Below are 21,626 nucleotides of genomic sequence, written 5' to 3' on the forward strand. Positions count from 1 at the left end.
TGGGTTAGAGAGCTGAGATTTTCAGGACGTTTTTGTTCTTCTAAGGATACAACAGACCGAGTGTCATTTAAATACTCGCTGGCGGCAGTTTCAGCACTTTTACTTGGCTATGCCTTTTGACGCGATGTATTCGATGAAGTCATTCCTTCGGCGGTTGCTCCGAAGGTATAAATAGAGTGCTTTTACCAAGTTGAAGAAAACATTTTGGAACGGAGTACCTGCACCCTGCAATCGTGCCCGTAAACACAGTGGGGGAAATTTTTGACGAGAAAAGTGCCATCTCAGTCTGTCGATGCCGCATCTGCAGGAAAGTGAACCGCGTAATTTCCGTCGGACGCGATATATCATGCATATTCGTCGACGGTGTCGATTCAGCCGCGTTGCCGTCGAACGAGCTGGACGTTTTGAATAATATCCCAGAATTACGGGCAATTCCGACGGAGTAGTGAAGTAGTTTTCTATAGCGGTATTTCTTCTTCTTTTATTGTGCCTCACAGTTGTGCGGTTGTTGTCGGCTTACATGTAGGTATATAACTTTTCGCAAGTTTGACGTACGGTATAGTTCTCCTGCCTTGCTTGGCGAATTGCAAAGACTAGACGAGGGCGGGGCTAGGATATGGTGATGTGGAAATTACAGTACGGTTTCGGAATGCTGAAGTACGGAGGAGCGGCGATGGAAAAAAAAAATTAAAGGAAAAGAATAGTTCTCGAATAGCGTTGAAAGCAAGAATTGAGTGGGTATATGAAAGGGTGACGAACGAAGCGTGCGTGATGATATATCTCCGTAGAACTTTTTTCTTCGCATTATGCATTATCCACACCATAAGGGGTGCGGATATAATTGGAACGGAACAATATAAAATGAGAAGGAATATAACTGTGAGAAATTTGCTATGACTTGAACCGCCCACCTTAAGTAACTTTGCAAGGCGTACGTTATACGCACACGGACAGACCTAATCGCTTCTTTTCAAGTATTTAAGCCTTCCGGGGTATAATTAATGATACAAAGTCCGAACATCGCCACCGCTGTACGCGATGATTACATGTAACGTACGGCCTAAATAGTACGTAAGAAACTATTGTGCTTCGCGGTAGTTACGACGCACGTTATATTTTTCCCGCAGTACACGGGCACCGTTCAAGCGAAATTTCTACTTCCCGCGCATTGTGAGGTAATTTTACCACCTGTCCCTCGATATATCGACTGGTTCAATTATTTCGCTGCCCCTCCTTCCGTGATACATGATCGGGAACTCCTGTGTCGTTTTCTTTCTTGTTTTTTGTCTTCTTTTTTTCTTACTGTCTTTCCTTCTCTCCGCCCTTTCTCTCCTTTCTTTTTACGTGTGATCAAACAGTTTACTGAAAAACTCGATCCAGGCACGAAGAAAGAATTCAGCCAGCAATTTAATGACGCCTGCATCGGACACGCTTTCGCAGTACCGCTAATTAGTAACTCAGAGATGCAAACCGCGGTAATACCAAGTGCATTTCTGGATAATCGCAAACAGTTTGCGCTACGACGAAGAATAGTCTTTTTTGTGACCGTGGTTGTATTATTCGTCGAAAAAAATTTCATTACAAGCTCATTTTATTAAGCATTACGATTTATTGTCCCATCACCTTAGAGAAGTAGTTACTACAGTACTAATTCAGGCTCGTGCTGTTATGTCATTACACTGTCATGACACGTTATAAACTATTCTAGATTCGGCGAATTATCCTCTTCGCTTCAGGCGTCGATGATCCTTTTCTGTATGTTCTTATCACATTCATCGGTCTACATCTCCGCCTGTTCGCTTCCAGTCCTTTTTTCCCGCTGCCATACTTTCCTGCCGAAAAATCAACGCGCTTTCGTAAAAAAAAATTGCGATAGTAAATTATGCGTGGTTTAAAATAACTTTGGCTCCAAAAAGCCCCAGTGAAAATATTCATCCAATTCAAATTCTTTGGATAAGCTTTTCTGGGTACGATTATAAATAATGGAGAATGTGAAAACATTCGTAAAAATTGAAACCTCACCCTGCGACCGTCGGATCTTCTCCGGATTCGTCACCTGTTGTCATTTCCCACAGTTCCGGAGACTGTTCCAAAGCTCGAGCGACATTCTCTGCTGACCAATACTCGTTATCTGCCAAAAACGCACAGTGCGTTATACCGAGATAAACCGCTCTTCTAAATCGAAATTATTTCAACGGAAGCTTACCGTCGGCTCTTGAAAATTGTGCGGGCTGCTTCGAGTACCAAGGCAAGGATTCTGCGCTTTTTATCGGCGACTGAAACAGAAGGGAAAGAATTTGACAGCCCATAGATTTGCATTCATCACTATCGTTCCGCGAATATATAAAAATATCAGTTTTCTATTTCGGTTCAAGTTTGAAGGTCAATCGAATGACGAAAGCTATTTTTGAAGTTTTGACGTATAGTTATGGGTGAATTGAAATACCGATGCGTATCCTCCTCGCCTGCCGATGCGCCCGATCTTATGGTTGGCTTTCTTGAAGAAAAGGTCATCGTCGGCTCCGCTTCTCCTGCCGATCCTCGGCACGGATTTAGCAGCCTTTAGAAAAAACGTCGGAAATTCATCCGCCTCGACGACACTGTTTCCACCCTCGAAGACTAGGACCACCGCTGCGACTAGAATGACTGGAAAAAATTAAGATATTTTACGGTGAAGAAATTCACAAGTCGAGTGTAGATACTTGTAATACTTATTGTTAGCAGTCTAACCCGATTTCGATAAATTCAAAGCCGAGAGATTGACGTGAAACACGTCACTTCGAATAAATCGTCTCTTTGATCTTTGGGGAATGAGATAAGTAGAAAAATTATGCACGTTCGTGATTTGCAGTTTTGTCATTGCGCTGTCAGTTCGGACTCGATTTTTTGTAATGTTACACACCGCAGTACGCGCGTGAAGAGCTAGTAAATGTTATAGTTTGTCCGCTGTTTTTTTCAATTTTCTTCTTTTTTTTCTCGCTTTTGATTTTCAAACTTTGAAAAGTAAGACAGGACAAAATCACCGTTGGGTACACTTTTATATACATCGGAATGTTGAACGAGAAAATAGCGCCACAAACAAAAACCACAATGCAATAATCCAAATTTTTACACTTTGTGCGACTGCAGATTGCATTTCATAATGTGAATAATTGGCGAATTTTTATTGTTTGTATAATACAATTACGAACACTCACCAGTGGCTAGAAAGCTGTGAACAGGACTTCTTAGGAAGCAGTTTAGCATCATGATGACGAAGCTTGGAACCTGAAATAGCGTTAAAAATTATTTCAAGACTGAGGCCGTAGAGGCGAATGAATTGATAAAAATATTCAACAGCCAGCTCACGAAATCACAACGCAGAGGCTTATCAGTATTCTTATATCCCCAGGAATGTTAGAAACAAAGTTTATGCAAAACTGGCACTGTGGATATTGGTTGTTAATCGCGCCTATATTTTGCTGTCGTGAAATTTAACGAACGTCTCCATTTGCATAGCGTAGAAAAGTGAATGCTTGTGAGAGAATATTTCTGGAAGAATAGACAAAATCAATCGACGAAAAATAGAGAAACACGAAACTTCGGGACTGCGTATGATATACTAGCTGTCCACAGGCTGTCACGAATATACGGTGCGTGCGATTCGATGGTCCTGCGAAAACTGGAATAAATAATACGAGCCGTTCGTGTTTTACGGGGAGTGCAGCATATCGCGGATTACCTTTCTCATCGAATGGAAGCAAAAGAAGAAAAAGTTGGAGTGCCACTTCAGTGCCTCACAAGAGTTTATGTACTTTGAATTCTCTTTATCTCAATACCGTGCTCCATGCACGTCTGTTACTACAGTATGCATTAAAGCTGGGAGTCTCCCTTTAAAGATCCACGTGTGCGAGCCTGTCTTAAAAACGCCCGATTTTATTTCGTCCTTTCGATGCGACTCGACAATTGATTTTCAATTTTGCTCAACCCCAATGGTCACTTGGGGTGAATATCACCCCAAACATTTTTCAAACTCCTCGTAGAGTCCCTTAGTACCTCAACTTTGCCGATATTTTACAATATTTGAACAATCAATTTTGGTTCGGACAACAGAGAAAGCTTTTTCTGCGATCCTTAAACATTACCTAGATAATTTTTTTTAGACTTTTAGAACTCATTGTTGAAGCAGGGTATTACTTTTTTTTGGAGCTGAATTTCACCCTGTGTTACCGTTTTGCGATTCTACCGAAGTGTGAACAATCAGAGTGAAGGAGCGTAAACATTTGAAAATCATTACTCTTCTGGTTAAAAATTAAATATCGCTATTTGTTAATGAAAATCAGTATCAGCGCACTGAATAAAGTGCATTGCAGTGAAATTGAATAAATATATCAAATTTTTCACCGTTTTGAAACGGTTGGAGATAAAAAATCGCTGTCCGAGTTTTTGTTCGTTAATTTTTTACTTTTTTTTTTCTCGCTTTGTCTGGAAAATCACCGTAGCTTACGATTGCAATTATTTAATAAGCATTCAACGTCTGACCATTTCATAATAAAATGACGAAACAAGTATTAGTTTTCAACTGACGAACCTCCTTGAGGATAATCCCAATTAATATACAAATCTCCCTATTCTACTAAAACTATGGTTGTTACTTACCAAATGTGCTATTCTGTTAACGAAGCGGATTGCTAACCGTTGATTGCTCAACGATTGGTACTGACTTTACCGTGATCCGACCTGCATATTTATACCGGATTAAGGTTGGATTAAGTATTTTACTCATGCCCCTCATGCTTGTAAATTAGCGAGCGCGAATGTTAGCGTCGTCACATAAGTTCAAACCAGTACCGAAAAGCGACTGCGAAGATATTGTCAGCTGGCCCACCGAATCGCGTATAATACAACTGCCATTATTATAAAATAAAAGTTGAAAGTTGAAAGACAAAAAGGCAATAAAAAAAAATGCACCAAATTATTCACGCATATTCATGTTATTCGAACGAAGTGCATAGAAGGAACACAAACAACCTTTGTACAAGGGTGAAAAGTATACTTCAGCCTTCATGTTCTCCGTCGGCCTGATGCTCGTGCACATATTTACATAAATGTAACCATGCTCTTCTTTCAGGGATGTATAATATTGTGGGTGTTATTTGCGTGGGGTAAACTTCCGAGAATTCGCAGAGCTTTCACGTATACGTTTTTTCACTTATACGCCTATTGACATGGAAATAGTTTATGGAAATACCCCGTCGCTTACGAAAATACTTCTGATCAATTTGTTAAACGAATATTAAATGTATAATCATTCTATCTCAAGTGTAGAGAGAAAGAAATTCATTGTTAGTATATATTTATTATTGTGATTTTGCTTCTCGTTTTTTACTTACATTTTTTTTTTTTATCTATATTAGTTCAAGACATTATTTTATCGAATTAAGTTAGAAACCTTTGTTCTCGCACTGTTTTGACTAAACTGTATGGATCATACTTCCTTTTAATATACGTATAGTTAGATATTAAAATCACTATCATTTTAAGGTGGTTCATATTCTATATACACCTTGATAGACCGAACTGGAAACGACATGTCCGATTTTTCAAATTCAAAATACAAATTACACGCTTTGTAGAACCGAATGCATTGCTGTAAAACTGCGTTGTAGTCTAAAGAAAATGGGGTTCGCGAGAGAAAATAAGCGACCATATAGGTGAAACATTATAAGGCAAGAAAAATGCTTTTAATAGTAACACGTGTTTCAAGTTGGAAGTCCGAAACAAGACTGTTCTTACAATAATCTAGCTCGACGCAGCAAACTTATTCTTTTTTTAACACCTGCAAGTTCTCATGTGTCTTTTATACACACCGACTATTAGATCAAAAAGAGAGGAAGACGAGGAGTGAGATTTCACGTTTTATAGTAGTATTATAAATTATACGAAAAATGCTGCTCTTTATTCAAATTGAATGTTGCTTCTACATGGAAATTGTAAATATTTATATAAACGGCCGCCGGTTTTGACGCTGGGTTACGATATTTTCATTATCAAATTACGTAATGTGTGAAAAAAAACAACATCAAGTCGTGATACAAGAAACTAGGCGAATAAAAAAATTTAATCCTTCGAGCCGGATTTGAACCAGCGACCTATGGATGTCTCTTTTCGGTATCATGCCAACTACAGTCCACCGCTCTACCAACTGAGCTATCGAAGGCTTAGAAGGAAAGCAAAAAAGATTCTTTATAAGTTAAACCATCACTGTAAATTCTCAACACGTTTCAATCGCAGCTGTTGCGTGTATACAATTATATAAATGCGTGCGATTGACACTCGGTCATTTACTCAAGTTGAGCACAATTGCGGCTAATATGTAGATGGAAAAAAGCGTTGAAATTAATCCTGGTCACGATAAAATCCCCGAAAGGACTATCTAGGGCAATCGATTATCTTTCGTCGGCCAATAATTTCTCGGCCTTCTGCACGCGCTTCGCCGTTCTGTACAATATGGGTTTTTTCACCCACGCCTTACGTTCTCGGTTCGATCATGTAGCCCTTATCCGGGCACCTGTCCACCGGTACGTGTCTACCATATTAAAACATCAGACATTGCGCGAACTTTGTCGCGGTTCAATCGCAACGCGAAAAAAAACAAGTCTTCCAATAGGAATTTATACCGCAAACGGAGTCAGTTTCGAAAATTTTTCTATTTTGTTATGGAAATTCCACGAGGAGACTTGAAAGAATTTCTGGATCGGAATTTTTTTTGTGTCGAATTATGTTTAGAAACAGGTTTTAAATTGAGGGAAAAAAATTGAAGAAAACACACGAAAACATTTTTAGTCGCAGAGTTAATGGAGAAAAAAAATGTATTCAAGATTTTTAGAGAAAACTTCAACTGAAGTATTATTATATCGTCATTGTTTATTGTGATAACGCAAGATTACATATTTACCCAACTTATTGTATTGTATTTGGTACAGATAACACTTGATTCGATGTGTTTGTCATGTACTTTTGTCGGGTGATCTTTGCATGTATCAGAGGTATATTTAACAGATTGTGCTCAGAAAGATTGCAATTGAAATTCAAGTTACCGTTTCTCTCGATGATCAAATGGAAACTCGTAAGCAATTGAATTAATTTCTGTCCAGAGAAGCAGTAGACGACAAAAGGAGTTCGTTTTAAAGAAAGTTGAGAAATTGAACATAAAACTGAGGGTTACATTTTTTACGTAGCGATACAATGTTTACAAAAAAAATTATGGAACGGTTTTAATTCTTCCTCCGTAAGTGAAAAATATTCAAAAGACATTCATTGTTACCAACTTATGTTGGAAAGAAAATAAATTCAATCGCATAAGATTGAATCGCTGATACATCATAAGCCAAATGATATAAAACTATTATAAAAATGATTGCTCTCTTAATTAATTGGAATTCACGAGGGATAGAACGATAGAAGAAATAAATATAGTCACGAAGTGTACGATTCAGATTAAATTGTCATTTATTACAATAAGATTAGTGATTCAATGATACAAATTTGAAGCTATAATAATACCAATATTATTTATATAGTGATAAACGCATAACACGTGAACAATATTTTTTCCATGTTATATTATAATATATGAGAAAGTTATTAGATCGCACTTGCATACACCGGCAATGTTAAATGTTGAAACAATAAATAATGCGCAATATCAAGTAAAAGCGTTTCAATCAATAAATCGAGTAAGGTCGGTAAGCTGGAAGTATAATTTTGCTGGCGGAGGGTTTATTGGCGTTATATAATATCTTCAGTTGGACTCTTGCTGAGGGAACCACGATCCGCAGGCCTCGCTGGCAATTTCGCACATCGCGTTCAGAGCACGGCCGGTGTTTTCATAATCTAAACAAAAATTATATTCAACAAATGAGAAGCGGAGTACAGCGGGAGCAAGAAACGACGAAAAATCGCAAGCTGAATGCAATTTTGATCGCTGAAAAATACAGATTCCTTCCTTACCGATCGCCGTGCCGGAACGCTTGCCGAAGATGCTGCCGTTGAAGGGCGGCTTGCGGTATGCGTCGACGCTGAAGATGACGGCGGCGATCAGGAGGATGACGAGGGCACGGACGGAAACCATGGTGGATTATTGGGTTGGTGTTTTTGTCTGAAAACACACAGAATTGAGGAGATTTTGGTTATGGCGGTTGGGGCGCAATATTCAGTCCCAGTATCGGTTGAAACTGTATTGAAAATTTGACGAGAAACGGTAGTCAGAGCCGATCACAGGGCGAATTTTTACCTGATTTTGTGAGACGGAGAAGATGTTGTTTCTTCGATGGAAGTCGGCGAACTGATGCCTTTGGATTTAATCCGTCGGCTTTTATACGAATAAGAAGCAGTGTGCAACTAAATGCTACCATAAGAAACAGACTCCAGTCCAGTAATATACAATTTCGTGGAAATTGCTCATTTTGAGAAACAATTTCTGGCAAATTTCAATCGATCAATCAGTGCCAAAGCTGACGAAACTCGTAAGGCTCTGGATTATAATCGAACGATTCAAAGTATTGTACTGGCTAGAAATTTTTGGTGATAAACCTTTGAAAGAAAGTCTTGTGAAAAGAAGGAGAAAATAATTAACGAACTTGGGTGTGATTACGATACCTTGATGGATGCGTAGAATATGCAGTTGCTGCAGTGAAAGAAGCTGGTGAACTGAGAACCAAGGGGAAACGGGATCCCTTATATCGTGACGTCGAACCACCGATACAGGCGAATTTTACCCAGCATCGCGTCTCATTACGGGATGCAATCTAATTACTGTCATATCGGAGTCTCCTATTTCACATGGGAAATAGTTTCTGAAATCAAGTTTACCCCAGACGCAAAATAAATTTCTCCGACTACCTACCTCGATGTCATTCCACCGCGCGGTATTATTACGTACACGGCCGGTGGTTAATACGGGGAAAATAATGGGAAAATAACGCTATGGAAAGATACACGAAGAATTCTCGTATCAGAAACGCGTTATGTGGATTTCAAAATTTAAACTGACAAACCTTGTGTCTATCAACGAACACAAATTTTACGATTAACTGCAGTGATGATTTAATTTTGTATTGTGTTGTACGAATGCAGAGAATCAAAATGCATGGTATGTAATTTATCACAAATGCAGGTTCAACTTGTATTTCGGACTAGGATGAGTACAGCACTCTTTGAACTTGTTTGAAATTAGAGCATAATTGAATTGATTCGTTCAAATATTTCAAGAATGTAGCTGAAAGTGTTCCTGCAATATTGATCTGTGTAAAAAAAACACATTCTCATTGATTCGAGTTCAACTAGGTTTAACTAAAAACCACTGATAGTTTTTAAAATTCATTTCATAACTGTGAGTCTGATTGTGAGTGAAAAAATTAATGTTTGAAGGAATATAGATGTCGACAGCTAAAATTCCACCTGTAGATAGGACGAGACTTCATTATCAACCGGTATTCTGATCGAACGCTGGTAGTTCCGGATTGGTAAAAGGAGTCCCTTATCCCTTGAACAAGGTATGATATGAAACCTGCGCAGCGACCTTGGATAGCCGAGACTCGAACCATTGAATCACCTTGTCGACCGATAATTCGGACCTGTAGATGGTACGCCATTTGCGCCCTGGACCATCCGACCAACTATTTTACCCGCAACACTGCAGTTAGGCTCCAATCCGTTCTCTCTCCGGATGAAAGCAGGAAATCCATTTTTGGAGTATAAATTCGATTCGTGGTTCATAATTTTTTTTTTTTTTTTGCACGCTCATCGTGTGTTTGATTTTAATCAATTAATCTTTTGAAACGTCTTGCATTTACAAGTATGGAGAAAAAACTTGTCGACAGTTAGTTCACAATCAATTTCTTGATATCGATAGTAATTGTCTCATTGATAAGTGTACTCTTCGAATTCCCGAGCAAAAATGAAAAATCGAGTTAAAGATAAAAGAGTTAGAAACTGAAGCAGGGACCTGCACAATATACGATTGGTTATCTGAATGTGAGATATTCGAATATCACATAACCCGAGTGAAAATTTTAAGTGTTGAATATCCGGGCAAAACGTTTAAAAACGTACATTAATCTGGGTGCACTATCTAGTCGTCACTAATCTTCACTGTCACTAATAGTTCTCAACTTCATCTCTATCAAAATTCATTGCGAAAAAAATGCGTTAATAATTTTAAATTTGCGTTCATCTCTTACAGCATTGTTTATCGAGAAAACATATCTAATACATAAAATGTCATATTTTAAGTAACTGAATCTTTGACTCTATTGTATATAGTTCAGGTTTTGTATAGATGATCGATTTAAGAAATTTTTCCACCTTACGGAATCCGGGGAATAGAGTTCCATACCATGAAATTCTTGGGGTCTCGAGTACTCCATACCATTCATACTTGTAATTACTCGACTGTCCACGAACCTTCAGCCAGTCTTTTACAATGACATTTATGATTTTGCTGAAATTTGAATACGTCGTAGTGTACACTGAAATACAAAAATCCTGCAATTTTGAGGTCCTCTAGCATCTAACTGCATTCCACCTTCAAGAATTCAGAATATACTAAAAAATGTCCATTCTATCACACGACGAAAATTCACGATTCATGATATCATTTTGTTAGGGAAAAATATTCCAAAAATTCGAGATCTCTGGAAGAATGGTATCAATTCAATCATGATCCCATCTCCATCCCACTCTATGAATTTACTTCGGAATGTCTGCTTTTTGGAACAAAAAAATGGAAACAATTCAATTTTTGGGTCCACGCACATATAATACATGACTCAAAAAATCAAAACACGTGTTTCCTCGCACTGCGTGAAAATTTATTTCGAAACAGATTTTGTATTCCGGAAAATCAGACTTCCTTACATAATAGAAAGTGCAGACTATTCAAAGAAAGATGTCCACTTCAAGACAGTGATGACATTGATAAACGTGTTTATCGAAAACAAGGAGCAAATAAAAAAATATCCATATCTCAGTGGACGCTACGACGTGCCGAAGTAGCAGACACATTGAAATTTAGTGTTAGACACATTGATAAAGCTAGCCGAATGTTAGAGGATGAGTCTACCAATGAACATCAATTTAATTTCCTAGTGAACAATGAATGACCAAATTTTGAATGTCTCTGATAAATATTCTCTTTGAATTTTTGTCTTGCAATTATTAGTAGAATTATAACTGTGAACATCGGTATATCTATCGCAGATAGTATAATGATCAGTGAAGAAATTGGTTTTTATCGATAATTTCGATGTTAACTCACGTGTATATTCTTGCACCCGAGATTTAATGTCTAATACTTACCACGCACGAGTCGTGACCACGTGTCAGCAAATTCTTCGAGCGTTGTATCAAATAATATTATGCGTTAATTATTTTGTTTCATTTCGCGATTCATCTAAATTGATACATTTTCTCATTTGAACAGATTCGCCGATTTCAGGCTTGAATTATATCAACAATAAAATTTATTCCATAGCAAATGCTTCTGACTTCATGGATCACGTGGGTGACGGCCAAAAATCCGTTTTATTAAAATTCTACTTTCAAGTACAATCATTTGTAATATTGTTCGGATACTAATATATGTACACAGTAATTTGAAAGCAATTAAATCGTCATCAAATATCATAGCTCAGATGGATCATCCGCATTTTCAATCGCCGCCATTAGAAAAGTATAATGTAATAGTAGTGAAAAACTACTGCAAATTGAGTTTTTTTGGGCTTTACTAGAAAATGGCTAACAATACATTAGTTTGATCTACATCAGTCATCTTGGAAGAGCAGGGTGACTGAGAAAATACTAATCAGACTCATTCTACCGAACTTGGAATCGAGCTACATCGGGGATTCCTAATTAAATTTAAACACGGTAAGCAAAGCGGGTAGATTATAAAGTGTATATTGCAGATATAGATCCCAGCGCCTATAACATGTATGCATCGGTATTACACAGGTACGTTTTTCCATACCAAATTGCATTCACACCATAAATTTTTTTACATAATATATATCTTATTATACTTACAGATAATACGTATAAAGACAAGTTTATCGTAACGTTTTAGCGTAATTGTTATACCTATATCATCGTTAATACAATATCATTATTACCAAATACAGCATATGTTTCACATACACGCATCCCTAGCATCTACGTATTATTGTCGCGTCACAACTTTTGAAACGGTGTACCGTAGCTTATAGACTCGCAAGCGTTTATTTATTTATTTTGTTTTTAACGATATTTCTTTAACGTATATTACAATAACCATTAAACACTGAACAAACACGTGTACAAATAATTTATGTTCTCGACTATCAATATTATAGGTATGCAATTAAAACTTGACGCGTATGAGCAGATTTTTCACCACGTCTAAAAGCACGTCTTACAATGATTGCTTAAATTCATTCTGACTTTGTTCATGCGACAGGTTGTCGAGTAAAAAATGACTGCACAAAAATTTTCGTTGTAACTCAGAGTTGCGTTAAAAATTTTTAAATTACGAAAGGTGAATTCTCGTTAATAATCATGTTTTTATAGCACAATCTATCCCAGCAAGAAAATTTAATTGCATATGTAAAATTTGCGAAACAGCTCAGAGGGAAGATTTGAAATGTTGGATATGCTGTTAATCATAAAGCTAACGAAACAACGGGCTGACCTCATTACAACAATCTTAAATATAAAATTACGAATTACATCGTAAACTATCAATGGAAGACAATGATTTTGTTTACAAATTTATATCCGCATGTGTAAAAGCTACCGGAAAACAATTCTTAACGTTACACGCCGATCAAGCCTATTTACATATTTTACGATAACGCAACACTCGTTTATTATCATCGAGTATCGCGATCGATTACATATTATTGCATAATACACATATCGCACATTTAAGTCGCGTTCATACGATCAATGACCAAGTATTTAAACCAAGTATTGCACCCTGCGGCTGGAGATGAGAACATGGATGTTGTGATGATTGCACACGTGGTTGTCCATCAGGACGCCACGGCGCTTCAAGCCAATTGCATTATATCTGCGTATGTTTTACAATTAGTTCCATTGGCTATACATTGGACAGAGAATATCGGAGAATCGGTTTTCATCGTGCGAACTGAACTTACAGTGTAGAAATCCTTAAATCTAAGATACATATCATATATGGCTCCGACAGATCGCTTCAAGAACAGTATTTCCATTTTAAAAAACGCGTCTAGTCAACAGCCATGGCGTAAAATTGCACATCAGCATCCAACCCATTTCACAATCAAATAAGATACTTTGACACGGTGCGCTTAACATTATTATACAATTACACACGAACCGCCTTATTACTTTAACTCCATTCTATAATTACAAAATCAGCGTTTTTTACGTTACACTTGGCTCTGGATCAGATTCAAGCTTATCCATGGTCAGCGATATTGATGCCATTCGGAATCGGTTTCAGGAATATCAAGACTGATTCAATTGATCGGAAACTTAATTGCGATGTCGCTGAATAGAATCACTCAGCGCACTCTGTCTGTCGCAACGTGACACTGGTTTTGGGTTACGGGATGTTTCTTGTGCCTGAGTTTCAGGTGAACAGACTCGAAGCCTGCATCATTCCAGATACTTGATTCGGTCATTCGCAATGATTGACACAAGTCGAGGAGAGATCCTGCGCTCAGAAAAATGTTTATTTTTCACAGCAAACATTTTTTCATCGTAAAAAAATTTCAGGGTCAGTATACGACCCACGAAACGTTTTGTTAGAGCAACCAAATAATTTAATGGAACTATTTTGCCCACGAAACAAAGATATCTTAGTCCTATCTAAGACAAGGTTTCACACCGCAATCCCATAGATTCTGTTACGATTGCGAAGTCGAATGTACGTCAACATTTCGCCACCACAAAAAAACATTTTGTAGATCTTCGATGCAACATATTATTCAATTGTGGTAATCAAATAGTAGCTCTCATGATTTTGTAAAGTTGACTAATTTTTATCCACCGAATAGATTTAGTAAACTTTGAGGGTGCTTTAATATTTTGATAATGCCGTGAAGGAAGTATTAATTCATTAACTTTACTAAATTAAAATCGACATTTCGTATTTGTAGGTATATTTTATTCAATTGATATGTTTTTTTTTTTAGTTGCGATTTTGAAACAAATATTTGATTAATATTGGTATTTGCAACAATACATCGTGTTCTCACTAAAATTCTTTTAAAAATTGATTTTTCAAAAAAGCAAAAAGTTTTCTCTGGGTGTAGATTCGTACAATAACAAAGCGTATGAAGAATGTTCGATTACGTTGCGAGTTTATAGAAACAATCTCGAAAATTCCTTCTATTTCCAGACTAAGAAAGTAGCACAGTGATTTGGAGATTGTATGATACGAGAGAGAGAGAGAGAGAGGATTTGAAATTGGCGAATAACCGCGGTCTTGACCAGCCGCGTGATCGTAATATTACGCTACGAGATATGTGAATTCATGTTTAGGTATGTTACAAAGAATTTCTTAAATACGAACATACGTCAACGATACACGTGATTCATACGTCTGGAAGGACGATGGGACGAGTTCCGATCTTCCTGGGCAGGGATCACGACGACGTCCGCAAGCTCGGTTAAGGGATGATGTCGCAGTTGCAGGCGAGCCCGCCATTTCCTCTCCTGCATTCCTCCTTGCAGAATTTCTCCCGGTCAAAATCGTCGCCCGCAGCAGCGGCAGCGTCGTTCTTCCCGGCGTCGCGTTCTCCGATGACGTCACTGGTCCCCGGTACACCACGTGCTCCGGGACTGGTAGCGACTGGTCGATGACTTTCCACCGGCAGAGATATTTTCCCACCGGAAATTCCGCTCCCAGGGCACCCGGAACATCCGGTCGGCCGCGGCTCGAGATCGCAGCGGAAATCGCATACCGTTTGACTCCTGGTCGCGGGCGCCGCGGCGTCGAGGCCGAGATCGGCGACGTCCCTCTTTCCCGTAACGGTATTCGACTGACTCGCGGATTGCCGACGGCTGGTGCAAAAGGCCTCGCAGGGCTCGCCGCCGAGACCCGAGTCGCAGAGGAACGCGCAGACGCCGGAGGCGTAAGCCCCATTCGTCGGCGTCGCGGCCACCCCAAGGCTCGAGAATAGGAGCCCCAGCAAACCCGGTAGCAACACCCACTCGCCTCGCGTCATCTGAAAATGATGGTAAATCAATACAGAGCGGGACGCCCGCCTCTTCCTTCGTCTTCGTCGGCGTCGCGACGCCCGCTTCGGAATTTCGAAACGCGAGCCACGCGCCCCTTTGTGCAACACCGCAAACACGTCTCCTTCTACAAGCTGCGTGTCAAGTTGCCTTGTGAGACTTTGAGGAAAGCCCTTGTCCCTATCTTTCCATCCTGCGCTGATTGGGAGATTAATTTTCCATATGAGAACGACAGTTTATTCTGTTTAGCCATCGGTTCTGGCTAACTTGATAGGCATCGTTGCACCGTCAACCTATGTTTGACACCCTGGGGTACAAACGACCCCGCGCCTTTTCTTCGTTTATTTAAAATACTTCGATCTAAACAAATCGAGTCTATGCCGCCATCTGGCATTTGGATATTTTGTTACATATATATACCCTATATAGTTTCGAAAAGTATCATTTTAAGAACTTACAAAATATATTTCATGAAAATATTTAATAGTTCGTGCTTCTTAACGATTTTTTTCGCTGGGGTATAAGCGACCCCACGGTGTCAAGTATGTGATTCTACAGATGGGTGTCAAACAAGGGTTAAAAATGTGCTTTAATTTGCCACACCTTGAATCCACAAAAGTCTGACAAAAGTAAAAATTTCGTTTTTCAAAGTGACTTACTAAGCATTCTCGTTAAATTTGCAATCAACTTTTTTAATTCTGCTTAACTTGGTTAGAGAGACGCATAAGCGTATTTTGAATTCGCTAAATTGTTGTAGTGAATTTGCTATAATTGTAAATTTACTATACATTTACTGTACGGCATTTGGAATTTACTAAACATGCTGCTGAATTTACGTGACACATGTACAAAGAAATTCAATTAGTCTGTTAAAATTAAAAATCTATTGTGGCAAAAGGAATTGATCTACATCTCTATTAATTTTGCTCTGCGATTTCAACTATCCGATAACTAGATTCGGAAATCACTCGTGTGGACTTTAAATGCCGTCCGTATCTTGAAACTGGATTCTAAAATCACCCCGAAGAATTGTAGTTTTACTTGATAATATGTTACAAGTACTGTATTTAAAAAGTTTCTTAACAGTAATCCGAACATTTCGTCAGAACAAGGTCGAGTCCGGGTAGGGACAAGTAATGTGGTAATTCTTCTATTTGATCTAAAATGCGATTTCAGCAATTGCAGTTACTGAAAAGTTGTTAAAATGATGTCTGTTCGCACAGAAGGTCGTTCAGTTGTTTTTTGGGTCACGAATAATCGATGCGTCGATTATTCTTAGCTTAGTGGTCATCGCTATCTCCCATACATTTTTAGTAAATTTAAAATTTAATTAAAACCAAGAAACGATCATCAAACGGTGGACATCCCAAATGGCTATTATTGATCATCGAAATTACAACGAAGAAACTAATCTCTTGGATTTGTTATATCCTGGTTTATACAATAATCATACATGGATATAAAATTAAAGAGATTGTAAATTCACAAATATTTTTTCAACTATTGTGAAACATACTGCCCATAAAATTACCGTCATCTATGAAAATGCAACAGATTATTATTTTCACCAAAGAAACTTTGAAAAATTAGATCCATTTAGAAATTTAAATCCATACCCCGTAAAAATATAGTTAACTTAACCATGAAATATATTGGTTTTAAAATCGAATGCCAGGAGCTTTTTTTCGCTATTTAGACTCTCAGGATTTTGGAAAAAAACAGCTAAACATAGTAGAACTAACAGTTGTAGAAATACGAAGAAATTTTTCTAATTTTCGGTTGTGATTCTTCGAGCGTTAATCGCATTAACTTTGTAATTTTTTTTTTTTTGTTACATTTTTCCAAACCTACAAACTTGAATCGATTTATTTATAGACATTTGATCTATAAATTCTAGTTGAGTAAAATTTGCGAATAAGAAAAAAGCTTCGGGAAAACATATTGATTCAAATGAGAAAATATATAACAGAAATAGTTTCGAGAATAGTTTAGTACGTAAAGCTTTATCCCAATAACGACTTTAAGTTGATTTGAATTTTGTTCATTTCTTTTTCATATAAAGTTATACGATATTATTGCTTGGTATTCGCCAGATATTGGTTTCGGTATTTCCATAAGACACACCGTGACCGTTCGACCTAAATACTGCAGCAGACCATCAATTATTCCCCCGAGCGACTGGGTGAAAAATATTCACGCTCAATCCGCGGCGGGAGAAAATTTTTTTGCAAGTCATGCAACCAAATTGAGCTTATTGTTACACTTTTATGGGAATGGAAAAACAGATCTCGTTATATTTTTTGAATTTTTGCGGCACGGTCGTTGCAGCTGTCGCTCACTAAACAGGCATAAAGGCAAAGAAAACTTCTTTGACCCGCCTTTTCATTACTCTTCGCCTATATAATAGGTCGTTTTTCCATCATCTCGTTAGTTTCCGACCGCGGATCTACAACCTCCCTTCCCTTCTCGATCACGAGTCTTCAACTCCAACAACAGCTAGAGAATTGCATCTTTGTGGAATCCAGTCGTCATTCGTAATATCGTACGACAGCATTGTTATTCGTAGCACGAATTTCCATGCTTTATCTTTTCAGTAGAGTGTTTAATACCGTGTAGAATTTTTTAATATTAGCAAAATAATTTGAAAACTCACTTCTGTGGATTTATATTACAGTGATACAAGGAATTTGACGAGTTCATTATTACAGTTCTGTCAAACCCAATCAAGTTTTATGTTTACCGTGAGTATGAAATTGTTCTTCAATCATTCTTTAAGACGAACCTGTCGATCTAATTAAGTTAACCAATCGTCGTAGCAGGGTAAAAATGTCGTGTTTAATTGCTTTGCAAATGGCGCTTATTTCGATCGCCTATTGTTGTATAAGAAGAATTGTTCTCTTTGAAGGACAAACCACAGCGAGACTTTGTTTAACGCGTTATCTGCCAGAGTAATCACGCTTATGACTAAAGTGTTACGTCCTACGAACGGTTCGAGACCTTGCTGCTCTTTTAATTGTAAATTCAAGTGGCTTTGAGTGTTGAAATATTCACAGTAGACTCGGGAGTCTAGATTCGTGGATTAAACCGCAAGTGCACGCACGCTTTTCGTTGGAACCTGCTCGATGGGACTCATGACAAATCGACAGCCTGTGTATTCCGAAATTTTGAATACTTTCCAGTAAAGTAACACTTCGATTCGACAGAGTCTTACCCGTCCGCTTAATGGCCATAGAAGCAAACCTTCTAACATACGGTTTATCCTCGGGAATATAGTATAATATGTGCACCTTTGAAGCCGTGCCGAGTAATTGTTCACGTTATTTTGTACCCTGCCAACAGTTACTCTAGCTTCTTTTAGAATTCAGCAAATATCATCATTCTGCCATCGGTGTCCGTATTGGGTAAGAAGAATTGTTTAATACCGTATATAACAAGTGACTTAGAGTATATTTTAACCGGAGTTATATTTGGGTTCCAGAATATCATTGTACAGCAAATTGAGAATAATAACAATATTCAGGCTTTCAAATCTTCTGCTATTTACTCTGTTGAAATATTAATTGACCATTGATAACTGTGAAACTTTATAAAAGATAACGCAATCAATCATCGATCAGAAAACACCGAGTGCAACGCTGTTCCGATATATTATAGATATAAAAAAAAATATGACTGGTATTGTTTACTGGGATTTGGAGAATAAAAATCTTGCCTTTTAATCGCAGGCACTTGAAGCGCGTTATTACAAACGCTGACAGCGAAATGTTGAGTGATTGGTTTTGATGAGTTATGAGAACCGTAAGCCATTACAGTCGGTCGTCAATTTCTAATTGACACAATGTCCTCGTTTCGTTAAAACATTTTTACGGATTTAAGCGATCTGCAGTGTATCCCAGATGCTATATTCTACCGGTGATAAGCCAATAACATAGATCCTAGCTTGTAATAGTAACACTGCGAGACGGAAGCCATTGCCATAAATACCCGTTGCACGGATGTCGAGACATGTTTCCAACAATGCTGTAAGGAAAATATAGAGAAAGTAAGTGAATAAAAATCAGGATAAGACATCCTTTGGGAATCTTGGAACGTGAAGCAGGAACACCAACAATTTCATCTTGTGAAGAAAAGCGAGACGATACGGATTTGCTGGAATTGAAATCTCGTGACTCTTACCATTTACTATTTCGCAAGAATTCAAATTCTGCCAGCTCAATGAACAAACCTCATTGAGAAATACTGGTCCAGATAAAAAAAATAAAACGCTTATCATAGGCATAGAGGATTTCTCAAGATAAGAAGTAAACAGACACTACAAAATCAATCAGTTTCAATTCCCCTCGCTAATATTTCGTTTCTGATACATTATTTGCAGTAAATAAATGTCTTGAAAGTGGTATTCTATGGAGTTTGCGATTAGTCGTTTAACAACAAGTTCCTTTTATCAAAATGTTCATTTTCCAAACATTCCCAAAGTAAATGAGTGAATTGCTGAGCCAGACGCAAGCCAAACTCCGGTTAAATTATGTTATTCTACGAGGTACGGAGAGGAAGATAGAGTAGAACCACATCGAGTTTGTGCTGATGGCGATGGCATCGTCTTAGGTCGCTTACAAAAACAAACCCGGGGGAAGATTCGAAGTGAAAATCAACAGTATGGTCTTAAGGATGTACAGGCGTATAGATCAAAATCGTGCCAGGTCAATGAAAATCAGACAACTTGATCTCACTTCTATTTTAAGCACCTGTGTAAAATTTGAAAGCGATTTTCTGAACTATACCGGAGTTGTTTTGCTTCTAATTTTTTGTGATCTCAGATCGATTCTTGTGGGAAACTGTAAGACTCATTGTCAGTGTAAAATCATGAAAAACAAAAAATAAAATAACTCCGGTATATTTCAGACAATCGCTTTCAAATTTAACACAAATATTTAAAATAAAAGCGAGAACAATTTGTATCGTTTTTATCGACCTACGCGCCTGTACATCCTTAAAATTCGCTCACCTTTGATGGACCGAAATGACTGCGGACACTGTGAAGCCGATAAAGTTCCATTGACTATTGCTCTAGTAACTGCTAATGGTGATCGAGTACCCATTGCACCTCGCGACTTATCAATACGCGCTTAATCATTTCTTCTCGGTGCCGATTAACAACTGCGGAATAGACTGTATCTGCAGTTGTGCAGCACGATAAGATACCGTCTGGAAGAAAAAATATACACGACGACGACAGTAAACGTGAAATAACACCTGGAGAGAATCCCACTCCAAGAATTTTTTTCCGTCCCATGGGGTGGCCATTAGCCGTCTCCTGTCCCGGAGATAAGAGAACCCCGTGTATTTTTATGGGATGGGTTCCCCCTTCCGGTACCTGCGCTGGGTCGAAGCCGACGATATAGTGCCGGGACTTGAACGTGGCAATTTCACGTTTAATGAGTCTGGAGTCAAGCTGGAGGCTCAAATCCAGTCCGTCACATCGTTGCATTTGGGTGGTGATCAAACCGTAGTCGAACCGTCGCGTCGATCAAATATTGATGAGAGATTTGGCTGACTTCCGCAGTGTAGGTGAACGCTGTGAGCAACTGATACGAGTGATAAAGTTTTCACGACTTGTAGCTGCGAACGTTAAGATGACGTAAAAAAAAAGTACCCCGTGTAATAATTCACTCGCCTCTAAGGAACGTGTAATGGCGAAGGTAATTTCTGCGGACCATTATTCATTACGCGGATTCCGACCCCAGAGCTTTTCAGAGAGCCTTTTCCCTTTAGATTGGAGAAGTTTGAAGCGAATACCGTTGCGTGTACGAGCGATATTAAAAATTTTGAGGATTTTCTGTTTATTGTATAACGCGCTGGCGACTGAACTATGAGAAATCTGGTCGGCCTACGCGACGTTGATAATATCGATCCATGTGTCGCAGATGCCTCCAAAGTTTCGTCATTATCTGCGAAAAGTTAATTTCGCGGACTCCAGATGCGGCATGACGAGACGACGAGCATTTTTCAATCTCGATTTTTCCGCGGCACTCATGCTTCGTCCCAAATTATATCCCTCGTGTTTTTCATTCTCTGCAATGTTTAAAGTCTCGGTCAACAGTCTGGTATTGATTCCCACTCGGTTCAAATTAAAGTGACAGTTCATAAACGGTTGAAAAAATCTTGAAATTACTTTTTCCTCGCCATTCTCAGCATCCAGCCGTTGGCCTTGCTCTTTTATTCCCTCTTAATATTTCGAGCAAAGTTTCATTTAAATCAAAAAAAAGTTTTTGGTGGTGGGACTGTAATATGCGAAGAAAATCGTCCCTACAGATATGGCTGCATTATTCGAATTCTGTGGAAAATATTCAGGTTTCGGAATCATATTTTCACCGTGGAACATTGTT

General features: G+C 38.3%; 3 protein-coding genes and 1 non-coding gene across 6 annotated transcripts; all 4 read right to left on the reverse strand.

Moving 5' to 3' along the window:
• Positions 1 to 1,589: 1,589 nt before the first annotated feature.
• LOC124303866 (uncharacterized) lies at positions 1,590 to 4,745 on the reverse strand. Its single transcript, XM_046761632.1, has 6 exons — positions 4,639 to 4,745; positions 3,198 to 3,267; positions 2,447 to 2,646; positions 2,207 to 2,276; positions 2,023 to 2,131; positions 1,590 to 1,832 (listed from the first exon to the last, which is right to left on the reverse strand). Exons 2-6 carry the CDS (start codon positions 3,247 to 3,249, stop codon positions 1,781 to 1,783), a joined length of 483 nt encoding a protein of 160 aa, XP_046617588.1. The 5' UTR covers positions 3,250 to 3,267; positions 4,639 to 4,745; the 3' UTR covers positions 1,590 to 1,780.
• A 1,358-nt stretch (positions 4,746 to 6,103) lies between these two features.
• On the reverse strand, positions 6,104 to 6,199 carry Trnay-gua (transfer RNA tyrosine (anticodon GUA)). The gene is made up of 2 exons: positions 6,163 to 6,199; positions 6,104 to 6,139 (listed from the first exon to the last, which is right to left on the reverse strand). It is a non-coding gene; the product is annotated as a tRNA-Tyr (tRNA).
• Positions 6,200 to 7,477: 1,278 nt separating this feature from the next.
• On the reverse strand, positions 7,478 to 8,693 carry LOC124303867 (SIFamide-related peptide). Of its 2 annotated transcripts, none has more exons than XM_046761635.1 (3): positions 8,641 to 8,693; positions 7,993 to 8,140; positions 7,478 to 7,875 (listed from the first exon to the last, which is right to left on the reverse strand). In XM_046761635.1, exons 2-3 carry the CDS (start codon positions 8,111 to 8,113, stop codon positions 7,784 to 7,786), a joined length of 213 nt encoding a protein of 70 aa, XP_046617591.1. In that variant the 5' UTR covers positions 8,114 to 8,140; positions 8,641 to 8,693; the 3' UTR covers positions 7,478 to 7,783. The 2 variants fall into 2 exon arrangements, with proteins under 2 accessions (XP_046617591.1, XP_046617590.1); XM_046761634.1 differs by lacking the exon at positions 8,641 to 8,693 and adding an exon at positions 8,276 to 8,382.
• A 2,833-nt stretch (positions 8,694 to 11,526) lies between these two features.
• LOC124303863 (uncharacterized) lies at positions 11,527 to 20,363 on the reverse strand. Of its 2 annotated transcripts, XR_006908007.1 has the most exons (3): positions 20,246 to 20,363; positions 14,580 to 15,230; positions 11,527 to 13,714 (listed from the first exon to the last, which is right to left on the reverse strand). XR_006908007.1 is itself a non-coding variant. In XM_046761630.1 (2 exons), exons 1-2 carry the CDS (start codon positions 20,294 to 20,296, stop codon positions 14,673 to 14,675), a joined length of 609 nt encoding a protein of 202 aa, XP_046617586.1. In that variant the 5' UTR covers positions 20,297 to 20,363; the 3' UTR covers positions 14,429 to 14,672. The 2 variants fall into 2 exon arrangements, 1 of the variants encoding a protein (XP_046617586.1); XM_046761630.1 differs by lacking the exon at positions 11,527 to 13,714 and having other exon boundaries at positions 14,429 to 15,230.
• Positions 20,364 to 21,626: the final 1,263 nt, after the last annotated feature.

The sequence above is a fragment of the Neodiprion virginianus genome, chromosome 4, assembly GCF_021901495.1.
Source record: "Neodiprion virginianus isolate iyNeoVirg1 chromosome 4, iyNeoVirg1.1, whole genome shotgun sequence".
NCBI classification, from domain to species: Eukaryota; Metazoa; Arthropoda; class Insecta; order Hymenoptera; family Diprionidae; genus Neodiprion; species Neodiprion virginianus.